Source organism: Euleptes europaea, chromosome 5, assembly GCF_029931775.1.
Source record: "Euleptes europaea isolate rEulEur1 chromosome 5, rEulEur1.hap1, whole genome shotgun sequence".
NCBI classification, from domain to species: domain Eukaryota; kingdom Metazoa; phylum Chordata; class Lepidosauria; order Squamata; family Sphaerodactylidae; genus Euleptes; species Euleptes europaea.
Genome location: NC_079316.1, coordinates 85,872,741 through 85,887,245, shown reverse-complemented (window position 1 = coordinate 85,887,245; position 14,505 = coordinate 85,872,741). Strand labels below are relative to the sequence as shown.

The 14,505-nt window shown below is 43.5% G+C and overlaps 1 protein-coding gene across 1 annotated transcript in view; it reads left to right on the top strand.

The window, feature by feature from the left end:
- PCDH15 (protocadherin related 15) overlaps window positions 1-14,505 on the top strand; it is a 558,859-nt gene that overhangs the window by 377,100 nt on the left and 167,254 nt on the right. Inside the window, exon 20 of the mRNA XM_056849418.1 lies at window positions 12,610-12,915. Within this exon, the coding sequence (XP_056705396.1) occupies window positions 12,610-12,915 (306 nt within the window). The remainder of the gene's footprint in view (window positions 1-12,609; window positions 12,916-14,505) is intronic.

The window sequence follows — 14,505 nt, the reverse complement described above, 5'->3', positions numbered from 1 at the left end:
GCTGCCCTGCTCCCTCCACACTGAGCTGCAGAAGCAGGAACAATGGGAACCAGCAAGTGGTCAGTGGGAGGGGAGAAAAAGAGAAGGTAACAAGTGAGTGTGTGTGAGACTGGAAGGATGCAAAAAAAAAAAAAAACCCCAAAAAAACCAACCAGTGTCTGTGTGAGAGAGAGATGGAGGGACTAAGAAAGGAAGAGAAGCTGAGGACAGTTTGTGTGTGTGTGTGTGTATGCATGCAGGAATGGAGAAGAGAGAGAAATTAAAGATAGTGTGTTTGTGAGTATGTTTGTGTGTGAGAGACTGGAGGAACACAGAAAGAAACAGAAATTAATGACCGAGTGTGTGTGTGTGTGAGAGAGAGAGAGATACAGGGCGTTGGGGGAGGAGAGAGTGAGTGTATGTATGCTTCAAGAGGCATCAGGGAAAGAAAAGAAAGAGTGACAGCAGGGGTTAGGGGAACAAATAACAAGAGAAAGACGGGCATTGGGGAGGGAGAACCAGAGAGAGAGGGAGAGAGAGGGGGGGGAGAGGGAGGGAGGGGTGGGGGGGGAAGAGAAGGAAGCAAAAACCGAGGGAATACAATGACCACTCCCACAATTTCCTTCCGTGTTCCCACTTGTACTATTATTTGCAACATTTATATCCCACCTTTCTTCCCAGTCTGAGCCACAAACATGACCGTAGTTAGTCTACAGCTTTTCCATGCACCCTCTGCTATAGAGCATATGATGTGCGGATGATAAAATATCTGGGTGTCAGCCTAAGTAATCTCTGGAAACCTTTCTTCCTGCAGCACAAACTAATTTGGGACCTAGGAATATGCTTGCATACGTACTGTTAGATGACTTTGAGCGAAAACGCATGGTCGCTTTATCCTCCTTAAATCCCTGTTTCAGTCAGGATTCAGCCAGGATTGAACGCATGCGTTTCGCCTAATGTGCGTTCGATCCTGGCTAAAACAGGGATTAAAGGAGGATAAAGCAACCATGCGTTTTTGCCCTAAATCTATGTTGAAATCTCTGAATATCCAGTCTTATTCAGTTAGGCAGAGCTCAAGAACATCTTCTATGCATCAAAAACTATCATCTCTGTGTGTGAAAGAATTGTGTGAGTGATATAGATAAATATTATATAGATAAATGTACAAGTGGAAAGATGCAAAAGAATGCAGTTTGAGTCAAATAATTAGCAAATTATTCCTATTCGTATAAGCTAGCTTTTATCATTCATTTATGGCTTGGCCCCGAAGAGATAATGGGCCATCCTGTGTTTATGGTGATAAAATTTTATAGTGTCTCTGTCTGTTTTGTTTGGTATATAAATTATATGAGTTCTTTGTGTATTTGTGTTTTTAATACATAAATAAATGAACGGTGTTTCTGTAGCTCAAAACCAGCTCCAATCCAGAGCACCATCTCCTCCTTCCCATTAGGGTCGCTGGCACTAGTTTAGATGATAGCCTGTAGGATGGGAGTCTTGTGGGGTTATGAACCATCCTTCTACCATACAGGTTGCTATACCCATACTGCAACCTGTGATTCAAGCTGCAGCCTACATCCACCTCCTCATTTGGACAATCTTTGTTATGTGGGAAGGTCCCATTTCATTCTCTTATCATACACCAGTGATGAATGCACATTTACTGCCTTTCATGACCTGTTTATTGGACTTACAGTGCAATCCTGAGCGGAATGCCTGCGCCGGGCTTAGGAGGCAACCCAGCGGAGTTGCCTCCGCCCAGCGCAAAAAACATAGGGTTACACTGGAGATTCTTGCAAAAAAAAGCTGCCGAATCTTGCAAAAAAAGGGCGTTCCTGAACCAAAATGGCCTGCGCCATTACACCCTGGGAATGCCTCCCAGGACGCCTCCAGCGCTGGGGCCACTCACGCCGGCGTGCGCCTTCCGGGGGCCGGCGGTGTGGGCCCCTGCGCCGGCGAAGGCCTTAGTAAGCCTCCTATGGGCTTTCGGCCCAAATCTCAGGAATGGGCTGTTACTTCGCCATGGCTCCATGAGCCCTACAGAAAATCCCTTTTAAATCTCTTCAGCTAATTCTTTTTCATAGTTTCCCTGAGTGAAATTCATTATGGCAATAGTGTTGCCAGGTTGCTTAGATTGGCAGGCAATTGCCTGCCAATCCATTGGCTACCTGCCAGAGGAGCTGATGAAAGGGCATCATAAAAATCCTGATGGGAAAGAGAGGATGCTACATGCCAAAGGATGTCATTAGTAGATAGGGTTGCCAGGAGGGCAGAGCTTGGGGAGGGGAGGGACTTCAATGCCATAATGTCCAATGGCCAAAGCGGACATTTTCTCCAGGTGAACTGATCTCTATCAGCTGGAGATCAGTTGTAATAGCAGGAGATCCCCAGCTAGTTCCTGGATGTTGGCAACCCTATTAGAGCTAGAGTATCTCCCACGAGTGGCAGGATTCCTAACTCTGGATTGAGGGGGAAGGTTTTCTCCTAAGCAGGCAGAAGTTTTAAAAAGTGGAATCTTCCTTTTTTCTGGGTTCAAACACTTCGCCCGGATGTTGTGACAGGAGGGGCCTCGTCCTCCTCTGTAATGGGGTAGTAGAGGGGGATAGGGATGTGTTTGCTTCATCTAAGGTAATTGTCTTGTAATGTAACTTAGCTAGACTTAAGCGTTGGAGGGGCAAGCGGCCGTTTTGCTGCCTGCTTTCCAGAGCGCGGTGCGCCCGGGCTTTCGCGGGCATTTGGGGCCAATCAGCCCTCTGCCGGAGGCTCAAATGAGCCAATGCAGGACAGGCAGAGGGAGGGAAGGACGGTTTGGCTGGACGTCGGGGGGAAGCTTACACCCCTGTCCGGCCAGCCGGGATTTAAAGAGGCATGCTTCTGCCTCAACGCAAACTGCCTTCTGGTTTGCCCGTCCCTCCCTCCCTAGGTTTAAGGTTTTGCTTTAAAATTGTTAATTGTCACAGCTTAGGCGGTTTTTAGCAGTGGGCTGGAATCAGTTTCGGAAAAGGCGGCCTGCGTGCCCCCTTTTCCCCATTGGGGGGTCCCATTAAGGGATTTTGGGGGAAGCTCAGGGAAGCCCTATTGGAGGGCTGTCCAAGCAGCCTCCTCCCAAGTGGCAGAGGATCACTGAGTGGCAAACGTCCAGGTGTAACCCGTGTTCTGCCATCTCCATGCTACTCCAACGGGTGTGCTGGGAGTAGGTTGACATCAGGAGCATTGGGGTCAAATGATGTCACTGCTTCAGCCCACATGCTACGTCAATGCATTTCAGCTGTGGCCAAAATTTCTCCAAAATAAAATATTTCATTCAAATAAATTGTTCTGTCTAATGTTTTAATGTCACGTTGTTTAAAGCATCACTTGCTATTCCAAGTGTTGTCAACCTTGTCCCCACTCCCCACCTGGACTGGCAAGTAATAGGAAGCTCTGCCCTTTGTACTTGCTCAGAGGCAGCCTTACCAGGATACCCTGGTAAGAGGAAACACTCTTTTACATGCAGGCAAACACACAAAACACATGTGAGAACACACAGACCCCGGGTGGGATTGTGGCAATACTTAGTTGGGAGATTGCAGGAATACTCAACCCCCACCTCCATACGATACCTGGAAGAGGCAATCCGCCCTACTCTCTGCCACGCAGACTGGCAATCCGCCAAACATCGCCTTGGCAATAAATTTACCATTTCCTTCCGTTGGGTAAGTAGAGCTTCGCATCTTTGATAAAATTTGACAAACTTTATGACTTTAGGAAATAATTAAACAGACACACATATTTAATATACAAAAAATATTTATTACAGAAAAAAATAAAAATCGGCCACCATTAATGAACTTGGAATACGAGCCGCTTTAAAGTCCCGCCACACACAGCTGACGAAGTCACCGAAACGTGTGATGACCAGTTACACGTCCTGTTCCTGTTCTTTCTGTTCTGGACACCTTATTGTTTTTGTTCTGGACACTTTTGAAACTAACATTGGACCCGGTACATTCCATAGGCTTCTCCTGGAAAGTAAAACATTCCTATAAGGGTCCCTATAATTTGAGTTCTCTTTAATTGGGTGTTCATAGACTGGAGATATAAGTCTGTTACCCTCTTTATACTTGCAATACAGTCTGTTTATACACCTTATTTGATTTATGTAATTCCTTGGAAAACTGGAAGACTGAATGTTTAAGTTTGCTTGTTTATTAATTAATTAATTAATGTAAATTTCATGACTGTGAAGTAACAGCTGTATAATTTACACTATATGAAATGGATTTCTATAGTTAAGAATCCTTCTTGAATCCTTTGAATCATTTTTGAATCTTTTTTTGAATTGTCTAAACTTCTTGAAACCTTAACTAAAGTCAGTTTTTTAATAGTGAGCCCACATGCCGTCATTTTCTTCAGTTTCTACTAATTACAGCATAGGTTTTCTTCTTCTACCACCTGGAGGTTGGCAAACCTACACATGGAGTATTCCTAAAGACAAAGGAATTACTTTAATGGAAATCCATAATTTAGGAAACAATGTCTACACACCAGAGAAGATAATATGGATACTATACACATTTTGCCCATTGACAGTATGACTGGTACTTTTCACAATACCATTTTTGTGCTTTTTGAAGTTAGCATGGTGAAAATTCCTGGGTACTTGCCACATGCTCTAACCTGGATGGCCCAGGCTATCCTGATCTTGTCAGATCTCAGAAGCTAAGCAGGGTCGGCCCTGGTTAGTACTTGGATGGGAGACCACCAAGGAATATCAGGGTTGCTGTGCAGAGGAAGGCACTGGCAAACCACCTCTGTTAATCTCTTGCCATGAAAACCCCAAAAGGGGTCGCCATAAGTCGGCTGCGACTTGACGGCACTTTACACACACACACACACACACTTGCCACATAAGTTGCACTATGAGAGGACAATTTTCTTCTTTATGAGGCATTCTGGATCAAGGCCATATATATTTTCCCTACAATGGAATATGAGGGCAGTGTATTTAAATCTTACTATTAGTTCTTAAAGCCTCAATGCTTGCAAATGTATTTGCACTGTGTATTTTAAACTATTACCATTTATGCATTCCCAGTTTCCTCTTGTTTAACTTCCTATTTCTTCGGAGGGGGGGGTCAGTTATGCATGTGTTTTGCTCCCTCTGATGGTCGATTCGACATCATACAGCTTTAAATGAAGAGTTTCTTCCTGTAGTTTAAATCAGCAGCTTTTTGTTCTTCATAAAAACTGATGTTATATCAAATTGACCACTAGAGGAAGCATGACTGAAAAATAACCCCAAAGAAACAGGAAGTTAGGCCTAAAGAAACTGAGAATGCATAAAAGGCTTACAAATATCAGAGCAGAATGTTGTTCCATTGGCTTCCCTGTTGAAACACATATTTAGAATGGGGTCCCTGACGCCAGCCTTTTTGTAATAACGTGAGCAGAAAAGGTACAGACTGTAAGGAAGAGGAATGACCTACGGTCATTATTGGGGATCACCAGTATGAATAGTTCCTACATAAGTACTCATTGGGTTTTGATAGTTCCTACACAAGTACTCATTGGGTTATCTCACACATTTATAGGTGACAGGCTATTTAGAGAGATCCATGATAAAAACTTTGTGCCACATGTTAAATTTGGATTCCAGAACTCAAGGGACCTTAAGGTCAAATCCCTACAGTTGTAAATCACTCTTTTTAACACAAGGAGAAACAATATTTTTGTGTCTTTTTTTGCCATTTGCTTTTCATACTGTGAACACTTTCATAAGTCTAGCCTTCATATCCAAGGTATTTTACTGTGTTTGGTATACAGCAGACAGATACATCAGACCATAGCAGATATAACAGACACTTTCAAAGAACTTGTTTGTTACAATTTTGATTGTGTTTAAGAAAGGTATTCACCTATTCATGGATGGAGAGCACCAGTTATCAAAGAAAACCTTCCATGAGTAGGGTTGCCAACCTCCAAGTAATAGCAGAAGATCTCCTGCTATTACAAATGATCTCCAGCCGATAGAGATCAGTTCACCTGGAGAAAATGGCCGCTTTGGCAATTGGACTCTATGGCATTGAAGTCCTTCCCCTCCCCAAACACCGCCCTCCTCAGGCTCTGCCCCAAAAACCTCCCGCCGATTGTGAAGAGTGACCTGGCAACCCTATTCATGAGTGAATGAGTACTTTGGAACCATGAATGAATGAACACTTTGGATGCAACCCAGTGAGAGTATTGTCCCAAAACATGCACGATCTCATTGTTCTTTTGTGACTGCCACTGGCAAAATATAGCTATTGAGCAAATGATTGCTTATTCTTAGGATTAAAAAAAAGAACCCTAATTCATATTCAAGCTAAGCTTTACTTTAAGACAATGCGTCGATTTAGTGCTGAATATCAACAAAACCACTTCCAGATATAAGTCCAAGGCAAATATAGCAATATTTATCTCACTCTTCCATGTGATAAATCCATACACAGATATTAGCTTAACAGTATTGATCTATAACCATAATGGACATATGCATGTCTGCATTCACAGCAAAGAAATGTGCAACTGTTTGTCAGTCTACAGCAGGCATACAAATTATAGCACTTGGTTTTCTTGTGCAAGAATTTGGAATATGATGGAACAGAATATTTTTAGAGCCGAATACTCAGAGCACTGTTAATAGTCCACATGGGTCAGTTGATGCTTTTCATTCTTGGTAGTACAAAATGTACATGGCCTAGCCGATCAGATATGAGGGTGTATGTGTAGAATTAGGTACGTTTCTTAAAAAAAAAAAAAATCAGAACTGATAGCCAGAGAAAAACTGGGCTACCACCTCCAAGCTATTTTTTAAAAAAGAAATACTTATATATGTGTACATCCATGTGTCCATTTGGCCCATGTTTATTGTTCACTTAGGTACCATATGTGCTCCCAAATCTGCAGTTCAAGCTTCTGGCTGTCACCAGAGTTTATGGCATAGAATATTGTAATTAATTATGGCTTAAAAATAACAGGACTAGGCACAGGCTGTGGAGTAAGTCCCATTGAATAAAATAGGACTTACTTCTGTGCAGACCTGCCTTGGGATTGCTGTCATAATTGTGTAGGAACGCTGTTAACCGTTGCTGTTAAAATGAGGTTCTATGTTCAAAAACAGCATACATTTGAGTACCAGATGTAGGGACAACTAAGAAAAGACAATTGTCTACATGCATTCTAGTGCCTTTCTAGATGACCATGGTTGGAAACAGAATGTCGAATGGAATGGGCATTTCTCTGGCTAATTTTCTCTTCCTGTGTATTAAAGTAAATAAACTAAAGTCACAGTTGGACCTTTCTGGAAGGGTAAACAATGATCAAATCCTCAGTTGCTGCCTCCCTTTAATTAGAGGAGAGGAAAATGTTCCTCATCAACTCGCTGTAGGAACACGTGCAGAAAGTTTTGTATCCTTGTGGAATTCTATGCCATTAAAACGTCCACCATCGGCCTTGGCCTTATTTTTTTACATCTTAGTGACTGGTGTGGTGGCCCTTTTATTTTCTTCCCATTACATTGTGACCCATTTAAGTTGTCATTGTGCGGGAAACAAAAGACTTTTAAAAAATATGAAGCCTTTTGAATATTTTTACCCTTTTATCACCTCCTTTGAGGATACTTCCTTGATTCTCTCAATCTTTTAGTCAATTCAATTAAATCAGATTATGTAATATAGCTTAATGAATTCTAAAATGCAGAAGGTTTTTTTAAATGTTCTGTTCAGACATTTTTGTGCAAACCTTTGGGGATCCAGATTTCTAATATGTCTTTAATACATCTTTTTATTTGTATCCACAGTTAGGAGACATTTCTGCTTCAATGATAAATTGCAAAATACATGTTTACACAAGTTAATTTGGCCGTTTAATTTTAGACAGTGATAAATCTTTTTAAATTTACTATTGTCTTAATGAAGTTTGGTTGTAATCCTGTTAGCAGCTGTTTAATTGCTTTCGTGTTGCCCTTGTTGAAAGCAAAACTGAGGATGTGCAATGGCTTTACTTGGACACATCTGGCGTAGATTAAGGCTGTGAATATCTGGTATACTGCTGCCACCTGCACTAAGCCCATCCCCAGTATAGGCCGACCTTTTTGAACACTGTCTTTTCTGAAACAAAAAAAAATGTCTGGGATCCATGCTTATAAAGAACAAGAAGAAAAGAAGTGTTGGTTTTTATACCCTGATTTTTCTCTACCTTTAAGGAGTCTCAAACCGGCTTACTATCCCCTTCCCTTCCCCTCCCTACAACAGACACCTTATGAGGTAGGTGGGGCTGAGAGAGCTGGAGAGAACTGTGATTAGCCCAAGGTCACCCAGCAGGCTTCATGTGGAGGGGTGGGGAATCAAACCCAGTTCTCCAGATTAGAGTCTGTAACTCTTATCCACTACACCACACTGGCTCTCATCTGAGAGGGGGGAAAGCCCAAAAGGTCTTACATTTCTGGGGCTGGTGTCCACCGGGTTAGTTCATCAAGGCTACAAATTAATAGCCAAGGACCAAAAGCTCTTCATTTATTGCCCTTCAGCCCCCCCCCCCACCACCACACCCAGGCTTTAAATTCCTTTAAATACAGAAGAGAGACAAACAGTCGGGCAGGCCATTCCTGAGGTTGGGGGACGAATGTGGATAGGAGGCACGCAGGGCCTTATGCCGGCGCAAGTGGCACTTGTGCTGTCCAGAGAGGGCTAGATGCTGGTGTAAGTGGAGTTAGGCTGGCGGTGGCAGGGGCAGAGGGGGAAAGTACGGGGTGGTGACCCAAGGGCTGCACCAGCGCCCGAGAGGTGCAGAAGTGGCCGGCTGCGGCTGAGGGGGCATTCCCGGGGGGGGCGTTTCTCGGGCCAGGAGGGTTCCTAAGCCCTTTCGGCCAAGGAACACCCACTTTTGGTGGTGGAAAGTTATGCCAGGTAGTTACCTGACACAGCCCACAGAGCCCCATGCACTCTCTCTGTCCCGTCAACTCTGCTCCTCCCAAAAGACCTGCCCAACTCTCCTTGGCAGCTCTGGAATCTGACTAGGAGGCTGACCAATGGGGCATGCCAGGCATGCTAGGAAGTCGCTGCACCCCCATGGGGGTGGGGCCTGGAAGGCAGGAAATTCACTCATAAGCAGCATTTCGTGGCTGGTCCTAATTTGACAGGTAAGCCTTGCATGGGCCGGCATGCTGCCGGTCAGCTCCGCAGGGTGGGGACTTTGCCTCCCGGTCCCTGCCCCCAACCTTCCCATAGCATTCTCTACTGAGGGGCCAGTCTCACCCCTCGACCTGGCCCACCACGATGAGGCCCCTCCCCTGGATGTGTGCCTCAACCATGTGTCAGCTCTGGCTTCGTAGAGTCAGCACTGTGCCGCCGTCAGCCGCCACCTTGTTCTTGTGCTCTCCCTTCTATTTTCCTTGCCTGTGCCCACCGACCCCAACCCTCTTAGGAGCCCTCCTGGCTGCGCCATTGCTGCACCTCTCCCTGCCTCGGCCCAGCACCAGAAACCTCAGGAATGGGCTGTGAATCTTACAAGGTTGTGGCCAACTTTGCACAATACTCCCACACATGTTCTGATGATACATACTTAACAATAGTAGATGTTAACAAAAGATGACTTTCTGCCTATAGTTCTGCTTGAAGAGGCACAACATTTTTATTCAGAAGTACAGTGGAAGCAGACACACAGAGGCGTCCCCAGTAAGATGTTTGGGAAGGTTGTGTGAGCCATCACACAGAAATAAAGCTAAAGGCATTAATGCTTATTGTGTCGATGTAGTACAAAAGGAGAGTGTGATTTTTATAAACAATTTTAATTAACTTTTAATTGATTTCCATGAAGATAAATGGTTTCATTATAGTGCTGTACACTGAACACCAGAACTGGATAGTAAACATCTTCAGAAACTTCCTTACAATGATGCTGATAACTAGAGACTTTACTGTTACGGTATCTTGTGGGATCACCTACAGACTCTTTTATAAATGTACATAAATGAAGCTGTCTTCATGAAGTCAAGAGTGCACTTCATTTCACTTTCATAGCCTAAAATTTACTAGGCTTTGATGTAATTAATGTGTGGAAAAGAGACCAAATTAAACTATGTCAGTCCAGTAGGTGATATTCTGAAGTGTTTTCTTAGCTTCAGGGAGATAGTCAACTTACCTCGCTCAGGCTTCCACAGTTCCAGATGTGCCTTCCAAGAAGTGACTGAAAAAGAGTGTATTTTAGTGTCTATTAATTGTTACTGTAAGAAGTATCTGTAATGAATAAGAACATTGTTAAACAGAAGATTTTTTTTCCTACTTACACGAAACACTTTCCATCGTGCCCTTTAGCTGACAGCCAGCTTGGTCACTAAAGCTAAGTATGTATTTGTTTTGTATGTCTTGTTTGTGCACATTATATTGTCCGATCTGATTTGTTTTCGAAATTTCTGTAAATTGCTTTGTATCCCTTTAGGGGAAAGCAGCATAAAATTGCCCAAATTAATACATTCTGCTCTTAAATTACCCCTCTAAGTATCCCCCCATACGCAGTCATAGCAGTTAGCTTTTTTCAAAGGATCACTTAAATATGATAATGCTTTTGAGAAACCATCTGGAGCCCTAGGGGTATCTTGAATGGCTGAGCAAGGCAGGTTTGGGGGTTGAGCTTGGAATACTAGTGTTGGGGGTGGGAGGCAAAATCTGTCACTGGCTTTAAAAAGCAAACAAAACAAAAGTACCCGATTTTAAAGCCTACTTGGAGCTGTCTCTTAATAAATTAAGTAGCCTGTTTCCTTGAAAAATTTCTATGTAGATCTAATCTGTGCTCAAGAAGGGTAGTGCACCCAGTGGTCACAGCATTGCTTATGTCCAATGCAGTTAGCAGGGTCATGCAAAAAAGAAGAAGGTAAATTTCAGGTTTGGGTTTATTATCCCCTCTTTTTCAGTAAACCCGGAATAAGCCGAATCCCCATCCCGGTAAAGGGGTATTGCAGCTTTATTTCAGCGTTTACCGAAAAAAAATGGGGCCATTATAGTCTATGCAGATTTTTTCAAAGGTCCTGTGGGGGCATTTTTGAAGGTAGAGTCACCAGATTTGCAGTGTGGCTGCAAAGGACTCTCCTTAGATGGCCACCAAAGTTTGGTGAACTTTGGGACAGGGGGTCCAGTTTTATGGGCCAGCAAAGGGGTCGCCCCCATCCTCCAGGCATTTGTGAGCTGAGCTGTCCATCAGTTTTCAGGTTCAGAAGGTCAGCATTGACGAGGAGTGGCAGAAAGAGCTGATTGGCAGGGTGGTGCCTCAAAGTCTGGGGGCTCTCTATGAATTTGGGACGCATATCATGACGTCCATGCAAATTAGTTTTCAAACTGAAGAAAACAGCTGAAATGCAAGAAAAATAAGGCATGGAAAACATTTCTTTTGGTGACAAATGACATCCTGTGAACAGTCCTTTATTATAGTAATCAAAAAACTAATTTCAAGAAATGGTCACAGTGCAGGAAAATGAAGCCATTACTTGGGGCGACCTTCTTTTTGAAAGCAGGTTTTCATTGGGGGACGGATTGTGATATCAGAGCCAGCTGAAGTCTCGACCTCGGGGACTGTTCTGAAGGTAACTGCTCATCCACGTGGGTGAGGAAGTCTCCTTCGGAAGCCTGGTGGTGTGAGCAGCTGTCCAAGTTAGTTCTTTTTAGTTGGAGGGTATATCCCTCCGGATGGGACTGGGTGAGTCCCATCTTTTAAATAACCCTTATGCTTGATCTAGATTAACCCACTGAATGGTGATGGTTGCTCAGACCAAGGTGGCTCTGATTACACAACCCCTACCTCAAAAGGGCCACAAATATGGGGCCCTAACAAAACCAGTAAAGATAGAAAAATGGGAGAAAGCACAGAGCCGTGCATCTGAGCAAAGGCTTTTTCAGGAATTGCCTATTCGGCTTTGGGCAGATTTCCAAGTTTTGGCGTTCAGTCTACCCGAAACCCGAATATTGCTGAAATGACTAATTTCGGGTTTATTTTTGGTTCAGGTATATCGATATGCACAACCCTAGCAGTTAGGGCTTATGCTGTGTCCATGAGTTAGAGCTCATGGAGTGGTGTTGACTATGGGTCAGGAGGATATGGTAGCTAGTGGTTGATGGAATAGGATCACAGAACTTGCCCAATAGGTAAAATATTAATCCATAGCAGAAGAAAAGGACATGCAGTCTTCTGAGAAGTTCCTCCTTCAAAATCCAGAGCTAGTTCAGGAGTGTCAGGAGAAAGCAGGGACTTCAGGAAGTAGCCAACATGGACCACTGCACCACAAGCTACTGGCTTATGACTGAAGTGCTTTCTGCATAGGTGGATCTGCTACCCTCACCTTCAATCCGTAATGCACCTGGATTCTACCTGAACTTAACATTGCTGCTTCACTTTTAGCCTCTTAGGCGTTAATGTTGAAGGGACCTATCCTAAGCAGGTCTAATCAGAAGTAAGTCTCATGTTATTCAGTGGGGTTTATTCCCAGGAAAGTATCGGCAGGACTGCAGCCCAAGCTGCTTAAGTAGGCACTCCTTTGCCAGGATGTTTAATGACATCTGGGGAGGATATCTAAATCCTGCAGGCTTCTTCCTATGATTGTATTTTTTTCTTCCCTTTCAGGCTACTGACCCTGATGCTGGAATCAACGGTCAAGTCCGCTACAGTTTGGCAAATTTTAACCATCTTTTCCGCATCACATCTAATGGCAGTATTTATACATCAGTGAAGCTAAACAGAGAGAAAAGGGACTATTACGAACTCATTGTCGAAGCAACGGATGGAGCTGTAGATGCCCGTCGTACAACATTAACTCTGGGAATCAAAGTCCTGGATATAGATGACAACAGCCCAGTGTTCACTAATGCCTCCTATACGGTGTCTATTCCTGAAAACATGGCCTTGGGCACAGTCTTCCTACGCCTAGAGGTAAGAGAGGCATGAGCCCCATGGATATTATCAGTTAGGTGGACTCTTTAATGACCTTGTTGTGCCAAAATGGTCCATCTGGTTGGCCATTAAAACAAAAATTAACATTACTTTTTATGGAAGAATATATTAAATCTCCTGAATGCGCATTCCTAGAAGTTATATTAGCTGTAAACAACATAAAGCAGAGATAAGTCATGGCAGAAATAACTCACTCTCAGTATTCATAATAAATAAATTAAACAAAGGTTCATCAATATTTGAAAATTGATTAATACTAAAATATCTTGAGCCACCACTACATTTAAATTGCATTTCAAAATTAACTTGCTAAATTATTACTCATTAATCTTAGCATCTGTTTGAAGATAATGAAGTTCACCTTATTTCTTACAATATTCATATAATAGTTTGCAGTAGAATCCTAAACAGAGATACACCCTTCTAATCCTATTAACATCAGTGGAATTAGAAGGGTTAGGATTGCACTGTTTCAGCCCATTCCTAAAGCGGGGGTAGATAAGTGATGGCCAGGAGCAGCACAGCTGCACAACCTTCACAGAGGCTTCCAGGTTAAAAAAAAAGTTTGAAATGTATTAAAATAAACAAACATGTGAAACTCCTCCATGGAGTTACATGGGGCTACACCAGCTGTTTTGGTGACATAGCAATGCTGCGGCATAGAGGGGTGTTCCTGGGCTGAAAGGGGTTTGGAAGCTCCACTCCGGGAATGCCTCGGGAACGCCCCCCTCCCCCGATGCCAGTGCAAGCACCCGGTTCTGAGTTTTTGCTGCCCATGCAGCAGCACCGGTGCCTAAGGCTGCTAAGTTGCTCCATGGCACCGGTGTAAGTGCCTCTGTACTGGCATCTGTGCCACTTTATCATGGCGCTAAATGCCATGGATGCTGGCCCAGGGTCACACCGGATTTGCCCCCCCTCCTTCGGGGGGCATGGTTAGTGTGCAGCAAAGATTCCTTAGAGAGAAATCCGAAGCAGGTCTATTCAGAGTGCTATTCAAGTCTATTCAATAGGGCTTACTCCCAGGAAAGTATTCTTAGGATGGCAATGTTAATACAGCAACTTACTTTAGCTCATTTACTTTTGTTGTTGTAAGACAAACAGCCTCTTGGCACCAATGGGGAAGCATAAGCATCATGATCCAGAGATCTATGTGTGCTCAGACATGCTCATGAATTGGCTGAGCTTGAAGAGAACATCTTTGTGTACAAAAAAAAATGTTCAAAGACAAAGACTCAGTTTTCATGGCATTCCATGGAAACGACAGACAGCAGGACACTTATAAAGCATAATTTCCCCACATGCTCAGCACAACTGTGTAATGAAGAATTGCAATAAATTCCAATGAACTGCTGCCTGCCTCCTTCCCCAGGCAGAAGCAAAGCATAATTTCTACAACCCCTGTACCAGCACCATCCCATCCATACAGTCTTATGAGCTTTGAGACCATTTTATTTATGGGATGCCATAATTAGACCATATCATAGTAATGAGCTTGCTGCCTGAACTAGGTCCCTCTGCACCCCAGGCCCTGATATAGTGTACCCTTTCCCACCATGCATGGACCCTCTC